Source organism: Aethalodelphis obliquidens, unplaced genomic scaffold (genome assembly GCF_003676395.1).
Source record: "Aethalodelphis obliquidens isolate GAN/ISIS:26980383/991018 unplaced genomic scaffold, ASM367639v1 scaffold26, whole genome shotgun sequence".
Taxonomy (NCBI): Eukaryota; Metazoa; Chordata; class Mammalia; order Artiodactyla; family Delphinidae; genus Aethalodelphis; species Aethalodelphis obliquidens.
The window spans coordinates 21225115-21248695 of record NW_020837970.1 but is presented as its reverse complement, the minus strand read 5'-3'; the positions used below and the strand labels follow the sequence as shown (position 1 = coordinate 21248695).

General features: G+C 38.5%; 1 protein-coding gene and 1 non-coding gene across 3 annotated transcripts in view; one reads left to right on the top strand and one right to left on the bottom strand.

Moving 5' to 3' along the window:
- The window catches only part of PTPN9 (protein tyrosine phosphatase non-receptor type 9), an 80333-nt gene that overhangs the window by 43454 nt on the left and 13298 nt on the right, over positions 1-23581 (top strand). For both annotated transcript variants that reach the window (XM_027123655.1, XM_027123656.1), the window contains exons 6-8: positions 14371-14481; positions 16301-16629; positions 20867-20960. In XM_027123655.1, the coding sequence (XP_026979456.1) occupies positions 14371-14481; positions 16301-16629; positions 20867-20960 (534 nt within the window). The remainder of the gene's footprint in view (positions 1-14370; positions 14482-16300; positions 16630-20866; positions 20961-23581) is intronic.
- LOC113629391 (small nucleolar RNA U13) lies at positions 4350-4444 on the bottom strand. The gene has a single exon (XR_003436521.1). It is a non-coding gene; the product is annotated as a small nucleolar RNA U13 (small nucleolar RNA).

Below are 23581 nucleotides of genomic sequence, written 5' to 3'. Positions count from 1 at the left end.
GTTCAGTTTAAAGGTCACCTGTAAATGATGACCAATATCTGCTTCCTCAGAACAAGAAACAATCTTAAAAGTAAAGTGGGAGGAATTAAAATAAAATACACAGGAACACTGAGTCATAAAGGTGGGATGTCTCTTTCCGGGAGTTTTTTTTTTTTTTTGCGGTACGTGGGCCTCTCACTGTTGTGGCCTCTCCCATTGCGGAGCACAGGCTCCAGACGCGCAGGCTCAGCGGCCATGGCTCACGGGCCTAGCCGCTCCGCGGCATGTGGGATCTTCCCGGACCGGGGCACGAACCCGTGTCCCCTGCATCAGCAGGTGGACTCTCAACCACTGTGCCACCAGGGAAGCCCTCTTTCCGGGAGTTTTGTAGAATAAGAATTAATGAAGCCTAGGTATGGCCATTGTCTATGAAAAATGTCACCTAACCAGTAACTTGCAGACTTTTTGTCTCAACCTAGTCAGAAATATGTTTTACATTGCAACTTAGTGTACAATAATATCAATATATGTACACTAACTGTACATATACATGTAAAGTTATATACATAGATAGGTTCTTAATCTCTTTCCTCAAACTCTTAGGTTCAGAGATATTATTTAATATTTTGAACTTTAAAAGATAATATGGTCTGTATGTCACTTTAATATCAAATATTTCTGCAATGAAATGTATTATTCATATCATAACCTTTGGAGAAGAACAAAGGTTATAAATAGCTTATGGGATTTCAGGTCAGATTTTGCTGTCCCATGAATTTTTGCACCAAACTTACAAAAGAAACTAGTGGCTTTCAGAGCTGTTTAGATTTCAGAATTTGAGCATACAGGTGTATGTATGTGTGTGTACATATTTATAAAACAAAAAGTTTCACAAAACAAGCTTTACTTTTACTCTGTACAATCATTTTGATTATTCTGTTCTATAACATTTTAAAAATGTTAGTCATAACCTACTAAATTGATTTCAGGACCCACTGAGTGACAACCTGCAGTTGGAAAAACATTGATCGAGGAGTCTGTGTAGTCTTTTTTTTTTTTTTTTTTTGGCCAAACTGTGTGGCATGTGGGATCTTAGTTCCCCCACCACGTATTGAACCCATGCCCCCTGCATTGGCAGCGCAGAGTCTTAACCACTGGACCACCAGGGAAGTCCTGTAGGAGTCTGTGCAGTCTTTGTTCCAGGACCTCACTTGGGAGTACTGTGGAACTAGATGTTTAGAAGTGTTTATTTACTATTACAGCTTTACAACAGAAATTATATAAAGAGAGTACTATACTGCATGTTGTTTTCTGGGACTTCACTTGTGATTGTATTACTAAAATTCCTATTGTGGCATTTAGCTTTGATTCATTCCTTTTTACTGATGGGTAAAGGATTTATACCTTTTAATTCCTCATCCATTGATGAATACACCAGTTTATTTATCTACTTCTTTTGATGGCTCTTTGGGTCATTTTCTGATTTTTGCTATTGTGAACAATGCTGCTATGAACATTTTTATACATGTCTTCTGGTGCATATGTGCAAGAATATCTCTAGGGCAGTGTTTCTCAACCATTTTTTCATTATTGCCTCACTAAGGAGTCTTTTTTAGACTCCCCCCACCCCCAGTTGTTGTTCTTCTAATGAAATTTTAATACCACAGATATAATGTATATATCTTGATGTACTGAATGTATTAATATATATATCTTGATGTACTGAACATATATCTATGCTTTATACACAAAAAGAGTGTGTATGTTTGGGTTGTTTTTCCCATTCCCCACTCTCCTCAGAATAATTTCACCCCCTTGGGTGTGATATCACCTCTATTGAAAATGCATGCTCTAGGGGAATTCCCTGGTGGTCCAGTGATTAGGACTCCGCACTTCCACTGCTGGGGGCCCGAGTTTGATCCCTGGTTGGGGAACTAGATCCCGCATGCATACCGCAACTAAGAGTGCACATGCTGCAACTAAGAAGCCCGCATGCCACAACTATGAACCCACATGCCGCAACAAAGGATCCTGCATGCCAAAACTAAGACCTGGTGCAGCCAAAATAAATAAATAAATATTAAAAAAAGAAAAGAAAAGAAAAGAAAATGCATGCTCTAGAGCATACATCTAGGAGTAGAATTACTGGGTCGTAAGGTCTGGGAAGATTCAGTTTTATAAGATAGTGTTTAATTGTTTTCCTAAGTGGTTGTACCCACCTGCCATGTGTAAAATTTCCACATCCTCTCCAATACATGATAATGTCACACTTCTTAATTTTTCCCAATCGAGTGGGTATAAAATGGTATCTTGTGGTATAACTTACCTCTCTCTTATTAGTGAGGTTAAGTATCCCTTCATATATTTATTGGCCATATATGTTTTCTTCTGCTGCAAAGTGCCTGTTTATGGCTTTTACCTATTTTCCTATCATCCATTTATGTAGTTTTGTACTAATCTATTTCTCTGTGTGTGTGTATATGTATATACATACACTGTCTCAGTTTATAGCTTGTTTTTTCACTTTTTATACAGTCCTTTTGACTAACATAAGTTCTTAGTTTTAGTATGATTAAATGAGTCTGTATTTTATTTTCTGCTTAATATGTTTTGCATTGTAAATCCTTCCCTATTCCAAAGTCAGAAAAAATTAATTAGCTATTTTATTTTATTTTACTGCTGTACCACTGATTCCACCATGTGTATTAATGTTTTTAGTGATTTATTTTATTGTGGTAAAATATACATAACAAAATTTACCATTTTAACCATTTTAAGTGTACAATTCAGTAGCATTAAGTACATTCACAATGCAACCCATCACCACTGTCCATTTTCAAAACTATTCATCATCCCAAACAGAAACTCTGTGCCCGTTAATCAGTATATCCCCACCCTGCCCCCTAGCCCCTGGTAACCTTTATTCTACTTTCTGTCGCTATGAATTTGCCTATTCTAGGTCCTCATGTAAGTGGAATCATGCAGCATTTGTCCTTTGTGTCTGATCACTTAGCATAATATTTTTAAGATTCATCCATATTGTAACATGTATCAGAATTTCATTCCTTTTTAAGGCTGAATAATATTTTATTGTATGTATATACCACGTGTTGTTAATCCATTCATCTGTCAAACAGTTGGGTTCTTTCCACTTTTTGGCTATTGTGAATAATGGTGCTATGAACATTGGTGTTACAGCATCTGTTTCAGTCCTTGCTTTCAGTTCTTTTGTGTATATGCCTAGAAGTGGAATTGTTGGATCATGTGGTAGTTCTATGTTTAACTTTTTGAGAAGCTATTTTCTTTTAAAAATTTAAAATTTTGTTTTTGTCATTTAAGACCTTAATCCATCTGGAGTTGATTTTTGAGTATGGTATGAGATGTAGGAATCTGACTTTTTTTTCCATATGGATAGCTAATTTTTTTCCAGTTTTGCATACTAAATAGTCCCTCCTTTCCACAAAATAGGCTTTCTGTTTCAGTTTTAACAGAGTCACAATAACCTGGTAAGTTAATATATCACAGACAGTTTAATCATCTAACCATCTTTCTGTATTATTCATATTGTTTTCAGGTTTAAATAATACTATTATGATCATTTAAGCTTTTTCTTTTTTTTTTTTCTTTTTTTTTTTTGTGATACGCGGGCCTCTCACTGTTGTGGCCTCTCCCGTTGCGGAGCACAGGCTCCGGACGCGCAGGCTCAGTGGCCATGGCTCACGGGCCCAGCCGCTCCGCGGCATGTGGGATCTTCCCGGACCGGGGCACGAACCCGTGTCCCCTGCATCGGCAGGCGGACTCTCAACCACTGTGCCACCAGGGAAGCCCTAAGCTTTTTCTTTTAAATTATTTTAAGAAGGTATTTCTAAGACATGGATTATTTGGCTAAAGATTATGAATATTCTTAATCTCTCTTATACATTACTAGGTTACCCTCCATAAAAGTGGAAAAAAAATTTACACTGTCACCAAGAAATATGGGTATCTATTTCCTTCAGCCATCCCAGTACAGCGTTCCATAAATTTTCTCTTTTTTTTCTTTTTTTTAACATCTTTATTGGAGTATAATTGCTTTACAATGGTGTGTTAGTTTCTGCTTTATAGCAAAGTGAATCAGCTGTACATATACGTATATCCCCATATCTCCTCCCTCTTGCGTCTCCCTCCCACCCTCACTATCCCACCCCTCTAGGTGGTCACAGGGCACCGAGCTGATCTCGCTGAGCTATGTGGCTGCTTCCCACTAGCTATCTGTTTTACATTTGTTAGTGTATATATGTCCATGCCACTCTCTCACTTTGTCCCAGCTTACCCTTCCCCCTCCCCATGTCCTCAAGCCCATTCTCTATGTCTGCATCTTTTTTTTTTCATGTCAGACGGGTAATGTGCCACAAGGTTGGAAGGAGGCACATATCACACAAGCGCGTGAACACCCAGTCATCACACTTATGAACTACAAAAGGATCGATGTCTGCATCTTTATTCCTATCCTGCCCCTAGGTTTTTCAGAACCTTTTTTTTTTTTTTTGGATTCCATATATATGTGTTAGCATACAGTATTTGTTTTTCTTTTTCTGACTTACTTCATTCTGTGTGACAGACTCTAGGTCCATCCACCTCACTACAAATAACTCAATTTCATTTCTTTGTATGGCTGAGTAATATTCCATTGTATATATGTGTCACATCTTCTTTATCCATTCATCTGTTGATAGACACTTAAGTTGCTTCCATGTCCTGGCTATTGTAACTAGAGCTGCAATGAACATTGTGGTATGTGACTCTTTTTGAATTATGGTTTTCTCAGGATATATGCCCAGTAATGGGATGGCTGGGTCGTATGGTAGTTCTATTTTTAGTTTCTTAAGGAACCTCCATACTGTTCTCCATAGTGGCTGTACCAATTTACATTCCCACCAACAGTGCAAGAGGGTTCCCTTTTCTCCGTACCCTCTCCAGCATTTATTGTTTGTAGATTTTTTGATGGCCATTCTGACTGGTGTGAGGTGTTACCTCATTGTTGTTTTGATTTGCATTTCTCTAAAGATAAATGATGTTGAACATCCTTTCATGTGTTTGTTGGCAGTCTGTATATCTTCTTTGTTGGCAGTCTGTATATCTTGGAGGAATGCCTGTTTAGGTCTTCTGCCCATTTTTGGATTGGATTGTTTGTTTTTTTGATACTGAGCTACATGAGCTGCTTATAAATTTTAGAGATTAATCCTTTGTCAGTTACTTCATTTGCAAATATTTTCTCCCACTCTGAGGGTTGTCTTTTCGTCTTGTTTATGTTTTCCTTTGCTGTGCAAAAGCTTTTAAGTTTCATAAGGTCCCATTTGTTTATTGTTGTTTTTATTTCCATTCTCTAGGAGGTGGGTCAAAAAGGATCTTGCTGTGATTTATGTCATAGAGTGTTCTGCTTATGTTTTCCTCTTAGAGTTTTATAGTGTCTGGTCTTACATTTAGGTCTCTAATCCATTTTGAGTTTATTTTTGTGTATGGTGTTAGGGAGTGTTCTAATTTCACTCTTTTACATGCAGCTGTCCAGTTTTCCCAGCACCACTTATGGAAGAGGCTGGCTTTTCTCCATTGTATATTCTTGCCTCCTTTATCAAAAATAAGGTGACCATATGTGCATGGGTTTATCTCTGGGCTTTCTATCCTGTTCCATTGATCTAAATTTCTTGTTTTTGTGCCAGTACCATATTGTCTTGATTTACTATAGCTTTGTAATATAGTCTGAAGTCAGAGAACCTGATTCCTCCAGCTCCGTTTTTCTTTCTCAAGATTGCATTGGCTATTCGGCATCTTTTGTGTTTCCATACAAATTGTGAAATCTTTTGTTCTAGTTCTATGAAAAATGCCATTGGTAGTTTGATAAGGATTGCATTGAATCTGTAGCTTGCTTTGGGTAGTATAGTTATTTTCACAATGTTGAGTCTTCCAATCCAAGAACATGGTACATCTCTCCATCTGTTTGTATCATTTTTAATTTCTTTCATCAGTGTCTTACAGTTTTCTGCATACAGGTCTTTTGTCTCCTTAGGTAGGTTTATTCCTAGGCATTTTATTCTTTTTGTTGCAATGGTAAATGGGAGTGTTTCCTTAATTTCTGTTTCTGATCTTTCGTTCTTAGTGTATAGGAATGCAAGAGATTTCTGTGCATTAATTTTGTATCCTGCTACTTTACCAAATTCATTGATTAGCTCTAGTAGTTTTCTGGTAGCATGTTTAGGATTCTCTACATACAGTATCATGTCATCTGCAAACAGTGACAGCTTTACTTCTTCTTTTCCGATTTGGATTCCTTTTATTTCTTTTTCTTCTCTGATTGCTGTGGCTAAAACTTCCAAAACTATGTTGAATAATAGTGGTGAGAGTGGACAACCTTGTCTTCTTCCTGATCTTAGAGGAAATGGTTTCAGTTTTTCACCATAGAGAACAATGTTGGCTGTGGGTTTGTCATATATAGCCTTTATTATGTTGAGGTAAGTTCCCTCTATGTCTGCTTACTGGAGGGTTTTTATCATAAATGGGTGTTGAATTTTGTCAAAAGCTTTTTCTGCATCTATTGAGTTGATCATATGGTTTTTCTCCTTCAATTTGTTGATATGGTTTATCACACTGATTGATTTGCGTATATTGAAGAATCCTTGCATTCCTGAGGTAAACCCCACTTGATCATGGTGTATGATCCTTTTAATGTGCTGTTGGATTCTGTTTTCTACTGTTTTGTTGAGGATTTTTGCCTCTATGTTCATCAGTGATATTGGCCTGTAGTTTTCTTTCTTTGTGACATCTTTGTCTGGTTTTGGTATCAGGGTGATGGTGGCCTCGTAGAATGAGTTTGGGAGTGTTCCTCCCTCTGCTATATTTTGGAAGAGTTTGAGAAGGATAGGTGTTAGCTCTTCTCTAAATGTTTGATAGAATTCGCCTGTGAAGCCACCTGGTCCTAGGCTTTTGTTTGTTGGAAGATTTTTAATCACAGTCTCAATTTCAGTGCTTGTGATTGGTCTGTTCCTGGTTCAGTCTTGGAAGGTTGTGCTTTTCTAAGAATTTGTCCATTTCTTCCAGGTTGTTCATTTTACTGGCATATAGTTGCTTGTAGTAATCTCTCATGATCCTTTGTATTTCTGCAGTGTCAATGGTTACTTCTCCTTTTTCATTTCTAATTCTATTGATTTGAGTCCTCTCCCTTTTTTCTTGATGAGTCTGGCTAATGGTTTATCAATTTTGTTTATCTTCTCAAAGAACCAGCTTTTAGTTGTTTTGATCTTTGCTATTGTTTCCTTCATGTCTTTTTCATTTATTTCTGCTCTGATCTTTATGATTTCTTTCCTTCTGCTAACTGTGGGATTTGTTTTGTTCTTCTTTCTCTAATTGCTTTAGGTGTAAGGTTAGTTTGTTTATTTGAGATATTTCTTGTTTCTTGTATTGCTATAAACTTCCCTCTTAGATCTGCTTTTTCTGCATCCCATAGGTTTTGGGTTGTTGTGTTTTCATTGTCATTTGTTTCTAGGTATTTTTAAATTTCTTCTTTGATTTCTTCAGTTATCTCTTGGTTATTTAGTAGTGTACTGTGTAGCCTCCATGTGTTTGTATTTTTTACAGATTTTTTTTCCTGTAATTGATATCCAGTCTCATAGAGTTGTGGTCGGAAAAGATACTTGATGTGATTTCAGTTTTCTTAAATTTACCAAGACTTGATTTGTGACCCAAGATACGATCTATCCTGGAGAATGTTCCATGAGCACTTGAGAAGAAAGTGTATTGTGTTGTTTTTGGATGGAATGTCCTATAAATGTCAATTAAGTCCATCTTGTTTAATGTATCATTTAAAGCTTGTGTTTCCTTATTTATTTTCATTTTGGATTATCTGTCCATTGGTGAAAGTGGAGTGTTAACGTCCCCTACTGTGATTGTGTTACTGTTGATTTCCCCTTTTATGACTGTTAGCATTTGCCTTATGTATTTAGGTGCTCCTATGTTGGGTGCATAAATATTTACAATTGTTATATCTTCTTCTTGGATTGATCCCTTGATCATTATGTACTGTCCTTCTTTGTCTCTTGTAATAGTCTTTATTTTAAAGTCTCTTTTGTCTGATATGAGAATTGCTACTCCAGCTTTCTTTTGATTTTCCATTTGCATGGAATATCTTTTTCCATCCCCTCACTTTCAGTCTGTATGTGTCCCTAGGTCTGAAGTGGGTCTCTTGTAGACAGCATATTTATCGGTCTTGTTTCTGTATCTATTCAGCCAGTCTGTGTCTTTTGGTTGGAGCATTTAATCCATTTACATTTAAGGTAGTTAATCAATATGTATGTTCCTGTTACCATTTTCTTAATTGTTTTGGGTTTGTTATTGTAGGTCTTTACCTTCTCTTGTGTTTCTTGCCTAGAGAAGTTCCTTTAGCTTTTTTTGTAAAGCTGGTTTGGCGGTGCTGAATTCTCTTAGCTTTTGCTTGTCTGTAAAGGTTTTAATTTCTCTGTCGAATCTGAATGAGATCCTTGCTGCCTAGAGTAATCTTGGTTGTAGGTTTTTCTCTTTCATCACTTTAAATATGTCCTGCCACTCCCTTCTGGCTTGCAGAGTTCCTGCTGAAAGATCAGCTGTTACCTAATGGGGATTCCCTTGTGTGTTATTTGTTTTTTTTCCCTTGCTGCTTTTAATATTCTTTCTTTGTATTTAATTTTTGATAGTTTGATTAATATGTGTCTTGGCGTGTTTCTCCTTGGATTTATTCTGTATGGGACTCTCTGTGCTTCCTGGGCTTGATCGAATATTTCCTTTCCTATATTAGGGAAATTTTCAACTATAATCTGTTCAAATATTTTCTCAGTCCCTTTCTTTTTCTCCTCTTCTTCCGGGATCCCTATAATTCGAATGTTGGTGTGTTTAATGTTGTCCCAGAGGTCTCTGAGACTGTCCTCAATTCTTTTCATTCTTTTTTCTTCATTCTGCTCTGTGGTAGTTATTTCCACTATTTTATCTTCCAGGTCACTTATCCGTTCTTCTGCCTCTGTTATTCTGCTATTGATTCCTTCTAGAGAATTTTAAATTTCATTTATTGTGTTGTTCATCATTGTTTGTTTGCTCTTTAGTTCTTTTAGGTCCTTGTTAAACATTTCTTGTATTTTCTCCATTCTATTTCCAGGATTTTTGATCATCTTTACTGTCATTATTGTGAAGTCTTTTTCAGGTAGACTGCCTGTTTCCTCTTCATTTGTTTGGTCTGTAGGGTTTTTACCTTGCTCCTTCATCTGCTGTGTGTTTCTCTGTCTTCTCATTTTGCTTAACTTACTGTGTTTGGTATCTCCTTTTCACAGGCTGCAGGTTCGTAGTTCCCGTTGTTTTTGGTGTGTGCCCCCAGTGGCTAAGGTTGTTTTGGTGGGTTGTGTAGGCTTCCTGGTGGAGGGGACTGGTGCCTGTGTTCTGGTGGGTGAGGCTGGATCTTGTCTTTCTGGTTGGCGGGACTGCGTCCGGTACTGTGTTTTGGGGTGTTTATGACCTTATTATGATTTTAGGCAGCCTCTCTGCTAATGGGTGGGATTGTGTTCCTGTCTTGTTAGTTGTTTGGCATAGGGTGTCCAGCACTGTAGCTTGCTGGTCATTGAGTGGAGCTGGGTCTTAGCATTTAGATGGAGATCTCTGGGAGAGCTTTCGCCTCCTGGGAGCCAGGAGGTCTCTGGTGGACCAGTGTCCTGAACTCGGCTCTCCTACCTCAGAGGCACAGGCCTGACACCTGGCCGGAGCACCAAGACCTGGTCAGGACACACGGTACGGCTTCATCCAGGGGCACTTGCGGGCAGGTAGGGCACACCCGATTGGTGCAGTCACCGAGAGGGCGAGTCCGCCTGCCCGCCCGCTGGTCCCGTCCCCTTCCCTCTGACTGCCTGAGCGGGTGCAGTCTCGCTTCCTCCAGACAGAGTCTGGGAACCCCACCTCCCTTTGCTCTTTTTTTGAATTTAGAAGTTCTAAAATAATAACATCCTTTTTTTTGTTGTTTGAACTTCTTTAAATAATAACATTGTAGTATCTTTTTTTTTTTCAAATGTTCTTTTGCTGTTAATGTGTCCTCCTTTATCTGGTTCAAAATAATGAAACTACTATGGATGTTTTGTTGTTGTTTTGCTATATAAATTCAAAGAGAATGAAATAAAAGTTTGGTTGCCTTAAAATCCATATCATGTTTTTCTTGGTGACTTACTGCTCTGTCATTGGGAGCAGGTAAAATTTTAGATATAGTCCCCTAACATCCTCATTCTCACGAAAGTTGTAAGTAGAAGTTTAATGCACAGTCTCATACTTCAGATTTTTTAAAATTAATTAATTAATTAATTAAATTTTGGCTGCGTTGGGTCTTTGTTGCTGTGCGTGGGCTTTCTCTAGTTGCGGCGAGTGGGGGCTACTCTTTGTTGTGGTATGCGGGCTACTCATAGCGGTGGCTTCTCTTGTTGCGGAACATGGGCTGTAGGCACGCGGGCTTCAGTAGTTCTGGCACACGGGCTCTAAAGTGCAGGCTCAGTAGTTGTGGCGCACAGGCTTAGCTGCTCCGCAGCATGTGGGATCTTCCCAGAGCAGGGCTTGAGCCCATGTCCCCTGCATTGACAGGTGGATTGTTAACCACTGTGCCACCAGGGAAGTCCTTACCCATTTTTCTATTGAAGTGTTTGTCTCATTGATTTACAAGACTTGTTATTAAGAATATTAAGAGTATTGTTAAGTATGTGTTACCAGCATTTTTGCAGTTTATAATTTGTTCAACTTTATGGTGTCTTTTGTCATACTACTATGTTTTCTTAATTTTTCATTATCGTTTTAATATACTATATTACATGTAGTATATTTAATAATATATCATATTATATATGGTACATAATATTATGGACAAAATAATTTGTTTTCAAATAGCTGTCCTGGCAACATTTGATAACTAATACATTTATTTCCCTACTCATTTGGGATAACACCTTTATCTTATACTTAATTTCCATATGGTAAGTATGTCTATTTCTGGACTCCCTGTTCTGTTGATCTAGGCATCAAGACCAACATATTCACTTTTTAATTTATTGTAGCCTTATAATAAAGTTTAATATCTTATACAACAAGCTTCCCTGTATTCTTTTATTTCTAAAAGTTGTTTTGACCTTTTTGCACTTTTATTCTTTTACATGCGCTTTCATGTGTTTTTATTTAAATATTTACTGATATATAACATGCATACTAAAAACAAACTTTATAACTAGTTTTTATAAATTATAAAAGCAATTAAAAAGTAATTCAAGGAAAAGTCTCTGACCACTCCCTCACACACCCCAGTGCCATTCCCCAGAGATAACCACTTATTCAAAATTATAAATCTGATGAGAAAATATTTTAAAAAATCATCATCTTTTGATTAGATGAATGTTAGAGTCATTCAGTCAAGTTCTGGAAGATAAAACACTTTGGGATTTAATTTGGATATAATGAATTAATTGGAGAATTGACATCTTTACAGCATCATCTTCTCCTGTCCAGGAATGCTATGTTTTGTTTTATGGATTTTTTTTTTTTTTTTTTATGGATTTTTTTTAAAGTCTTTTGTTATGTCTTTCAATAAGATTTTAAAATTATGTGTCTTACATGTTTCTTATGACATATATTCCTAGGCTAAAAAAATGTATACCTATATATGTATGTATAAACGTAGCAGACACCAAGGATAAATCATCTTTTTTGTATGACCAGTGACTTACAGGGGGAGAGAGACAGGGAAGGAGATGGTGCTTGTGTGCACAAGTGCTATTATAAACCAGAGGCTTTTTACCATTATACTTTTATGCTGATTATTATTTATAGGGTGGTTAATTTTTTCATATTTATCTTTTATACTTTAAAATACTATTATAATTTATATTTATCTTTTGTACTTTAAAATGCTATTATAATACTTTAAAATACTGTTATAGGGGCTTCCCTCGTGGCGCAGTGGTTAAGAATCTGCCTGCCAATGCAGGGGACACGGGTTTGAGCCCTGGTCCGGGAAGATCCCACATGCCGCAGAGCAACTGGGCCTGTGCGCCGTGGCGGCTGGGCCTGCGCTCTGGAGCCCGCGAGCCACAACTACTGAGCCCGTGTGCCACAACTACTGAAGCCTGTGCGCCTAGAGCCTGTGCTCCACAACAAGAGAAGCCATTGCAATGATAAGCCTGTGCACCACAACGAAGAGTTGCCCCCGCTCACTGCAACTAGAGAAAGCCTCCACGCAGCAACAAAGACCTAACACAGCCAAAAAAAAAAAAATACTATTATAGTGGCGACTGCCCTGGTGGTCCAGTGGTTAAGGATCTGACTTCCGCTGCAGGGGACGTGGGTTCAATCCCTGGTGGAAGAGCTAAGATCCCATGTGCCGCAGGGCAACTAAGCCTGCATGCCACTAGAGAGCCCACGTGCCATAACTAGAGAGCCTATGTGCCACAACTACTGAGCCTGTGCACTCTGGAGCCCGCACAGTACAACTAGAGAAGGCTGCGTGCCACAATGAAGAAACAGAGCAGCCAAAAATAAATAAATAATTTTTTTTTTTTTTTTTTTTTTTTTTTTTTTGCGGTACATGGGCCTCTCACTGTCGCGGCCTCTCCCGCTGCGGAGCACAGGCTCCGGACGCGCAGGCTCAGCGGCCATGGCTCACGGGCCCAGCCGCTCTGCGGCATGTGGGATCTTCCCAGACCGGGGCACGAACCCATGTCCCCTGCATTGGCAGGCGGACTCTCAACCACTGCGCCACCAGGGAAGCCCAGTAAAAATATTTTTTAAAACTACTATTATAATCTAACTGGGAATAATTTCTTTCCAGTTAGAATACCAGTATTATTCAGTGTCCCTGCCTATGAGAAGTGCTGAAATATTGAGAAACTAAATGAAACTAAGAGCTATGGATTAAGAAGGAATAATTTTTCATTCTTATGCCTTGTGCAGATCAGGGTGTCTCTTTTCTTTTAGACCTCATTTGCCCTTGTGCCCGCTAGATCATATTGATTGATTGAATGAATGAATACGTAAATAGATGAAGAGATGAGTGGAAAATCAATGATTATAAACACACAGATATCAGAATAAAGGAAAGATTATGAGAAATGTTTCATGTTCATTTTATTCGTGATCTAGTTGTTCCTTAAAGTTTTAATAATCAGAACTTAAGGATGCACACATGTATGCTGACAAGAAAAATCAGAGTAGTTTTGATCCATAAAGCTTATATTGACAACATAACATTGTTACTTTTATTTTTTATTTTATTTATTTGCTTCACAAATAAGATTTTCTCTGAAAATGCAGCATTGTGCTGACAATAAAAATCATAGAGAACTCATGTGATCAGGGAAATATAATCACGGGAAAAAATGGTAAGGAGATATCCATCTGTTATCAAAGTTTCCTTTGAGATTCCTCTTTCAGATCTGCCGGAAGACTTGAGAATCTTTAGGGTATCTCTTACTAATGTAACTACAAGTCCTGAAGTCTTTCTCTGTCATTAAATGGGTCCAGATCAAATAACTCAAAGCCCATGCATTTAAATGTGCAGATTCCAGCACACTCACCTATAATTCTGAGGTGTCCCAGGCCAAACTTTTGTTCTTCTCTGTTTCTCCATAACATGATTACAATTAAAGGTAAATCAATTTAAAAAATTTTTATTGGAGTTTAGTTGATTTACAATGTTGTGTTAGTTTCAGGTGTACAAATCAGTTATATTGATATATCTACGTATGTACACTCTTTTTTTTTTTTGTATTCATTTCCCATATAGGCCATTACAGAGTATAGAGTTCCCTGTGCTATACAGCAGGTTCTTATTATCTATTTTCTATATAGTAGTGTGTATATATCAATACCAATCTCCCAATTTATCCCTCTCCCCGCTTCATCCCCTGGTAACCATAAGTTTGTTTTCTACATCCGTGACTCTACTTCTGTTTTGTAAATAAGTTCATTTGTACACTTTTTGTAGATTCCACATATAAGCGATATATGATATTTGTATTTTTGTGTCTGACTTACTTCACTCAGTATGACAATCTCTAGGTTCATCCATGTTGCTGCAAATGGCATTATTTTGTTTTTTTTATGGCTGAGTAATATTCCATTATATATATATATATATGTACCACATCTTCTTTATCCATTCCTCTGTTGATGGGCATTTAGGTTGCTTCCATTTCTTTCTTTTTAACCACTTTTTCTCTAGCTACTAAGTGAAACCTGAATTAAGCTTACCTGCTGGGTAAGAATGGTGAGAAGAGCAAAAAACCTAAACTTTGTACTTGAACAGTCAAAGGTCCCATTAGGCACTGTTGCAGTGCCCTAACTGGTATTTTTAAATTCTTGTATTGTTCTCCGCAGGGAGCTTTTCCAGCTCGTTTGAAGAAAGTGCTGATTGTGGGAGCACCCATATGGTTCCGAGTGCCCTATTCCATCATCAGCCTCCTTCTGAAGGACAAAGTCCGGGAGAGGGTAAAGGAAGCTAACTTAATTTTATTTGGGGGTGGGATAGATACATTTCCATCTCTACTGCTGAAACCTGCCAATTAATTTTCTACCTTCAAAAAACCTTCCTGGCTTGCTTCTCTTTCTGCTTCTGTTAGTGTGTTCACTTATATTCTCTGCTTTATTCTTTACTCAGCCCAGTATAGGCTGCCTTTCTTACTGTACAAGTTCCTTGGAGTTAGGACCTGGACATAGTTTGGGCACTTCCCCTGTATGTAGCACCTTGCATGCAGATAGTATCGAAGGAATGTGTCCCGTGAGTGACTCAGAGATAGCTACTACTTCCAAAATTTAGTCCTGTGGCTCTACAGGCTTTTAATATTTAACAACTTCTAATATAATTACATCAGTTGAACTGGTGTTTGAATTTGTTCAACTGGAAATATTCAGTCCCCTTGACCACCACGGTGGTGGAGGAGACTCTCAATCTCTCTTTTACTTTATTCCTGGCATTTTCTCTTAAAACAGCTTGTTGCTTCCCAACTTCAAAAGCATTGTCTAAAATTATCTTGATTCTATTATCATCCACTGAGTATTCCAGGATGGAAAGATTATGGTTTCAGTCATTTACTCATTCATTTCTCACCCTTGAAAGAAAGGGTATATGAAACATTGGTATAATAGAATAAGATAATAATGTTGTAAAATATTATCAGAGGGTTTTTTTTTTTAGTATGAGATTATATGAATAATAACAATACAGATCTTTGTAGCTGAGGCGACTTGGGTTGGAGAGGGGAAACTAAAGGTGTTTGATTCTGCGGAAGCTACTTAGTGACCTAGTGACCCCAGAGTAGGAGATTTCTTTCCTAAGATAACTCTTTGAGAGGACTCCTTAGGCAAGTTCTTAACACTTGAATTATATACAAGTATATACATGCATGTATGAACTCAGAATATATTGAGCACCTTTACAGTCCAGGCTCTGGGCCCTGGGAATTAAAAGTTGAGTAAGATAGCGCTTATTCCTGAGGAGCTTATGGTCCTGAAAGGGGACACAGACATGTTCAGAGAACTGTGGCTCTGAGAAACATAGAGGAGAATGTTATCTCAGACTGTCAGGGAGGGCTTCACAGAAGAGATTGAGCTATAAGCTCGTCCTTGAAGAGGCCAAAGAGGAAAAGAGGGCATTCCAGGAAGCAGCATTCCAGGAAGAGGCAACAGCAAGCAAGGCAAACATTCCCATTCCACACAGATTCCAAAAAGAACCAACTAGGCTAATTTGGTCCAGTATGGCTGTGTCCAAGCAGAGAGAGGAATTAAGTATTACAATTACTTCTCTAGCATTTTTCCTGGGCTACCCAGCCTCTGGGAGGCTGGCCTTGTCTTGCTTTCACGGAAACCTATCTTTGAGAATGTCCGTACCAAGCTGTGAGTAAAACACAAGCCAACAGGCTTAGAATTGATTGCCTTAGTATGGGGTTGACAAAAATAACCACTTCCCATGCATTCTTAGTAGTCAAAAAGGCGAATACCCACATGAGATGGTACTGGAAAGCCTTGTAAATAGTATAAAGCCTTGGTTCACTATACCTACGTTTATATAAGGTTTATAACAGGGCCCCTAATTCCAGGAATGAATTTGCTATACATTGTGGGAAGTCAAACCTTTTCTGGGAAATTCGTAGGACTTCATTCCCAAGCAGATGAAATTCAGTCTACTCCTTTTCTAAGTTTACCAGGTATTTCAAGCAAATCTCATATCATTCTCCAAAGCACTTTTGTTCTTTATCTTTTTGTTCCCCTCCCTCCCCACATACTCACGTGGTTCTTTCTGGCTTTCCAGATTCAGATATTAAAGACATCTGAAGTCACCCAGCACCTGCCCAGGGAGTGCCTTCCAGAAAACCTGGGTGGGTACGTCAAAATTGACCTCGCCACTTGGAATTTCCAGTTTCTATCCCAGATGAACGGCCACCCAGATCCCTTCGATGAGATCATCCTGTTCTCCCTCCCTCCGACCTTAGACTGGGACTCAGTGCATGTCCCAGGTCCCCATGCCATGACCATCCAAGAGTTGATGGACTATGTTAGCACCAGGCAAAAGCGGGGGATATATGAGGAGTATGAAGACATCCGTCGTGAGAACCCTGTTGGCACTTTCCACTGTTCCATGTAAGTAGGAAAAGTTTGGGCCAGCGATCACTTTCCAGGATGCTGTGGCATGCATTGGTACCCCTCCTTCCACACCTCACTTCCTTAACAGAGGCTTTTCCTTGTGTTAGGAGCCTCACTCTCACTTAGATGATAGTTTCTCTCATCCAGAAAGAGGCAACTCTTGGTGCTTGTTTCCAACAGTGTATACTGTGAAATTTCTGAAGGTCTTTAGTCCCAGTGGAGGAACTGTGTACTAATGGATACATTTTTTGATATTTCCCTGATATGCAAGTGTTTTTAGGAAAAAAACAAAAATGTAGGCTCAAAATGTAGGCTGTCGATTTGATCTCTGGTCCTTTCATTTGGGCAGTTTCTCCCTACAGCGTTTATAGTATTACATTACTTTCTGGGGAGGGGTACTGGTCCATTTAAGATAATCCACAGTCAGTAAGAGAAAGGAGTTGCCTCTTAGGAATTCAGCCTTGTGGGATTTTCCTTCTACCTGAATTCTGTAACTGGTTTATAACCACTTGATAACTATTGTTGGCAATAGAGCATGGATCATTTCCCTTACTGCTGCTGTCATTTATCTTACCATGTTTTCATTGGCTGTTGCAAAAGCTTCTTTTTCTCCAAGTTTTGAGACTGTTTGTTGAAAATTAAGGAAGCTCAGGGACTTCCCTGGCGGTCCAGTGGTTAGGACTTTGCCTTCCAATGCAGGGGGTGCAGGTTCGTTCCCTGGTCAGGGAGCTAAGATCCCATATGCCTCGCAGCCAAAAATCCAAACGTAAAACAGAAGCAATATTGTACCAAATTCAATAAAGACTTTAAAAATGGTCCACATCAAAAAAAAAAAAAATCTTAAAAAAAAAAAAAGAAAATTAAGGAAGCTCTCCCCAGTGGGTCCCAGGCTCAAGTTCCAGCTTAGCCAGAAATACCCTCTGTAACTTACCCAAGTTATTTCTCTTCTGTGCACCTCAGTTTTCCTGTGTGTAGTATTTGATATTAGACTCACTGATATCTACTTACTCTTTTGTAGCTTAAATGTTTTAGGAATCCGTGATTCTGTGAGTACCTCTTTCCCCTTGTAATTCCTGTCCAGCTTAGTCAGTGTGCTGTAAAGAAGGTATGCAGGGAATGAGGAAAGAGGGAAAAGGAAAAGAAAAAGAGGGAAAATAATGAGTTAGGAAACAAATAAGGGAAGTAAGAGAGAAGAAGCAATTGAGAAAAAAAAATCAATAAGCAGAACAAGAATGCAAAGGAAAATAAGAAATAAGAGAGAGAGAAAGCAGAGTATATATCATGTGGGGAGAGTATTCTTCTCTCCCACACAGCTCTGTTTCACCCCTACCAGCTCAAGACCCTTGTATGTATCCAGTCTTTTTCCCAGCCAGTGCAGAGGATGCACACTTGTCCTGGGTATTTCTGACCCTGCTCTGGGTGCTTCTACTGAGGGGTCCTTGAGGTGTCATTTCTACAATGGTTCCCCTTCCCTACATTAAAAAAGTGGGTTTGGATTGTGCTCCTTGCACCACCCAAGCCAGCTGTCGGGTTATAATCAGAGAATATGTCCTAGTCCTATGGAAGGACTTCCCAATCTTGCCTCTTTATTTATTGAATCAATGAAAACGTCCCACTTCAGGAACTAGAAACCAGAATCCTCAACATCTTCAGGCCCCTGTCTTACACCAAGTTCCAGTAGAACTACTTACACAGAACAAACTGTTTCCCATGGAATTCTAGATTAAGAAGTAGATAGAGTATTCACTGCTGTCCAGGATGCCCGTGGACCAAGAGACTTTCTTTCCCTTTTTTTTCCTCCCCTATACCATCCTTTCAAAGGATTTTTAAAAATTCAACTTTAAATTTTAACTTTATTATGAGATGATTGTAGATTCACATGCATTTGTAAGAAATAATAGAGATCATGTGTACCCTTTCCACAGCTATCCCACGGTAACATCTCCCAGAAGTTTAATATAGTATCACAACCAGGATCTTGATACAATCCACCAATCTTATTCAGATTTCCCCAGTTTCAGTGTGTGTGTATGTATTTAGTTCTTTACAATTTTTATCACACAGGTAAGTTTGTGTATACATAACTGCAGTCAAGATACAGAATTCCATAACCACATACCTCCATTCCACCCCTCCCCATCCCTAGCCCCTGCAACCACTAATCAATTCTCCATTACTATAATTTTATCATTTTAAGAATGTTATTATATAAATGGAATCATGCTATGTGTAAACTTTTGGGATTGCCTTTTTTCACTCAGTAGAATTCTCGGGAGATTCACCCAAGTTGTTATTTGTATCAAGTTTGTTCCTTTTTATTGCTGAGTAATATTCCATGGTATGGATGAACCACAGTACAAACTGTTAACCAATTAACCATTTACCTGTTGAAGGACATCTGGGTTGTTTCCAGTTTCTATTATAATTAAAGCTGCTCTGAACATTTGTGTCGAGGTTTTGTGTGAAAATAGTTTCTATTTTTCTGGGATAAATGTCCAAGAGTGGGATTGATAGGTCATATGGTAACTATGTGTTCAGCTTTATGAAAAACTGCCCAGCTCTTTTCCAGACTGGCTGTACCCTTCTGCATTCCTCCCAGCAATATATGAATGATGCATTTTCTTTGCATCCTCACCATTGTTCAGTGTTGTCACTAGTTTTTATTTTAGCTGTTCTGATAGGTGTGTGATGAGATCCCTAAATTAAAATTAGAATTGTGGTTTTAATGTACATTTTCCTACTATCTAATGATATTGAGCATCTTTTCATGTGCTTCTTTGCCGTCTGTATATTCTCTTTGTAAAATGTCTTTTGCCCATTTTCTATTTGGATTTTTTTTTAAACTGTTGGGATTTGAGAGTTCTTTATATTCTAGGTACTGGTTCTTTGTTGGATACATGGTTTGCGAATATTTTCTTCCAGTCTGTAGCTTTTTTTTTCATCCTTTTCTGGGTCTCTTGTGAAGCAGAAGTTTATTTTGATGAAGTTCCTTTAACAGTTATTCCTTGTACGGATCATGCTCTTGGTGTCAAGTCTAAGAACACATTGCCTAGCCCTAGAATCCAAAGATTTTTCTACGTTTTTTTTCCTAAAATTTTTATAAGTTTATGTTTTACATTTAATTTAAGTCTGTGATCCATTTTGAATGAACTTTTGTGTAAGGTGTAAGGTTTAGGTTGATGTTCAAATTTTTTTCCCTATAGGTATCTAATTACTCCAGCACTGTTGGTCGAAGAGTATTCCTTTTATTGAATTGTTCTTGGAACTTTGTAAAATATCAGCTGGGCTTATTTGTGTGGGAAGAAGGATTTTTTTTTTTTTAAATCCACAGAGTACTCAAACTGTGTTTAATAAATTTATTTATTTATTTTTGGCTGCGTTGGGTCTTCATTGCGGCATGCAGGCTTTCTCTAGTTGCAGCAAGCGGGGACTGTTCTTCGTTGTGGAGCGCAGGCTTCTCATTGTGGTGGCTTCTCTTGTTGTAGAGCATGGGCTCTGGGTGTGTGGGCTTCAGTAGTTGTGGCATGCGGGCTCAGTAGTTGTGGCTTGCGGGCTCTAGAGTGCAGGCTCAGTAGTTGCGGTGCACAGGCTTAGTTGCTCCGTGGTATGTGGGATCTTCCTGGACCAGGGCTCGAACCCGTGTCCCCTGCATTGGCAGGTGGATTCTCAACTACTGCACCACCAGGGAAGCCCGGCAGGTGGATTCTTAACCCTGGTGCCACCAGGGAAGTCCGGGAATTTTTTTTTTAAATATGAAAAAGAACAGAGCATAACGTGACAAACAACTATTTCCTATCACCCCATTAGTACTGACAGTGTTTAGCATTTTGTTGGATTTGCTTCATCTTTTTTATTGTATAAAAGAATTAATTGTAAAGTTGAAATCCTTCTAATCCTCACCATCAGTTCTCCTCATTCCCCAGAAGCAGTCACTAGTATGAATGTGGTATGTTTCCTACCAGATCATTTTGTTTATACTGTTACATATACATTCATACCTATGAACAGTATAGAGTATTACTTTATATGTGTGGTCTTTATAAGTTTTTTTTTTTTGCTTTTAATCAATATGTATGCAAATGATTTTTTCAAAACCAAATAGTACCAAAAAGAAAAAGTAATGAATGACAACAATCTCCTGACTTGCGCTCAGTTCCACTTGCATTGTCATCCATTTTCAACTCTTGTAGCTGTTTTTTTTTTCCTTTATTTTAGTTTGTTTCATTTCCTTCAGGTCTCCAGGAAACCTAGAGAAGAACCGCTATGGGGATGTACCCTGCCTGGACCAAACTAGAGTGAAGCTGACAAAACGAAGCGGCCACGCTCAGGTAGAAAGATAAATGCCATCCTTTTAGGAGCACTGAGGGAAATTTAAGCCTTTCCAAAGTGAAGCTTACTAATACTGTAGTAGAAAGAACATGGACTCTAAGCCAGAGAGAGAAGGTTTGAGTTTTACTTTTTTAAACTATATATATATATATATATATTTTTTAAATTTATTTATTTATTTTTGGCTACGTTGGGTCTTCGTTGCCGCGCGTGGGCTTTCTCTAGTTGCAGTGAGCAGGGGCTGCTCTGTTGCGGTGCACGGGCTTCTCATTGCGGTGGCTTATCTTCTTGCAGAGCAGGGGCTCTAGGTGCGCGGGCTTCAGTAGTTGTGGCACGAGGGCTCAGTAGTTATGGCTCGCGGGCTTAGTTGCTCTGCGGCATGTGGGATCTTCCTGGACCAGGGCTGGAACCCATGTCCCCTGCATTGGCGGCGGATTCTTAACCACTGCGCCACCAGAGCAGCCTCAAGGTTTTCGTTTTAGACTACATACTAGTTATTAACATACACAAGTCCCTATGTGCCCATCTCACAGTACTAAGTAGAAATTAAATGAAATATTTTATGTACATGCTGATAGCACAAAGTTTGGCATATTACTGTAGGTGCTCGATAAATGTTCAATTATTTCGCCTTTTACTCCTAATAAAGTCATAGTCATGTCATCCACCATACTGGTGAGTGTATATGGTCAATACCAGGCGACTCTTGTTATAAGTGACCTCTAGGACTTCCCTCGTGGTCCAGTGATTAAGACTCCACGCTCCCAATGCAGGGGGCCTGGGTTCGATCCCTGGTCGGGGAACTAGATCCTGCATACCGCAACTAAGACCCAGGGCAACCAAATAAATAAATATTAAAAAAAAAAAAAAAGAAATCCAACTCTTAAAAGAAAAAAGTGACCTCTGATTTTTCCATCTAGAAGATCTGACAAAAATTTTGGACAACTAGTGTATACATAAATATATAGGGATAGAGATAAATTGGTCAGATGCCTCTATTATTTAATGTATTAATTTGATCATGTCTGTGCATATTAAAAATCACATGTACTTAGTAGAGATATTTAGTGAAAAGTTATTCAAACTTTTCACATACACCTTTAACATCAGTTTCTTTGTCCTCATTTGAGCTACTTTTTGAGTCAATCGAACACAGTTTTCCAGAACACATCATTTTTATTTCCTTTTTTAAGTGCCTGGTATTGTCACTGGAAAGTTTATTCTAAGTCAGAAAAGTCTATTAGCATAACATTAGCACAGTTTTTTCTTTTCATTCATCCTGTATCTCATGCATCCTCTGTAGCATTATCATTTACTTATACCTTTTTAAAGTCCTCTTTATTATAACTTGTTTACAGCAGCATCCAACACTTAAGAATTTTGAGGTCAACAATTAAATAGGTGTTACATTTCTTCTTTTTCCTTCCGATACAACAGTTCTGTCTGGTGACCTCTGTACACATCAAAAAACAGCATTGATTGAGGTTGCTGTTCACTATTTAAAAGGAGTTTAAATAGTGCCCCTTAACATGACACAGTATAGGGACTTGTTATATCCCCCCTTTTTTCTGGAGGATAATTCTTAGGAACATCATTGCCTTATATTTGGGTATGTATGGTACATGAGTCAGTACCCTAGGATCATGGTTTTAATCTCTTTTGACCCTAGTGTTTCAAGCACATAAACTGAATTCATAATCCTGTCTAGGATCCTTACAGAGGGTTTTCCTGCAGTGGCATTAGCTAAGAGTCTGGCTGACTGAAGGCAAATTCACCAGTATTATTAAGATCATCTTAGTTGAGTTGGGGTTCTGGAGTCAGAGATAATCTGAATGTATGTCTTGTTGACTACTCTGTCTCTAAGACCTAGAACAGTGACTGGCATGTATCAGGCATTCAGTAAATTATTTGTGAATGAATGAGTGAATCCCAGTGTACCAGGAGACTATTCTAGTCATCCTGTAATTAATCTGAAGTTCATCACTTGAGTTATAGTCCCTCTCATTACTACAAATATTGGTATAGCCTTTATTTCCACAATAAGTGGAGGATTCAGGTTTATTAGTGAATTGTTCAACAGATTTCACCTGGAATTACAAAGCCGTTAGTCCAGTTTCAGTTGAACTTGACCCATAACATAATGTGCATGCTGTGTTTCTTCCTACTATTTCAGTTTGCCCCTAAGTCTATACTTTATCTCTGAGGTCATTTTCAATTTTTAATATGTAATGATTCTTCTGAAATTGCTGATTTTAATTCCCAGTGCTCTCAGAGACAAGGATGCTAAGAGCTGGTATCCTTAGTTATAAAGAAATGTCTCCTTTAAATAGGTGGCATTTCTTTTCAAAGCATGAAGGTAGCTCCAAGAGTAACAGCTCATATATTACTTATATAATATGTTGATTGGCATGTACCAGGTAAATCCTTTGTACTTTTCTATGCCTTCTCACCTGGGTCCTGCAGTGTATACCATTTGAATGTGCCAGGCTGAACAGAGGATGGGCTTTGGCTGACTATGGGTGGGCCCTGGATTGAGAAGCCTGGTTGGGGTGAGTGAGACTTTTAGCTTTCTGGGTCTGCTGCAGATGATCCATTAGCTCAGTGAAGGTGTCCAAGTCAG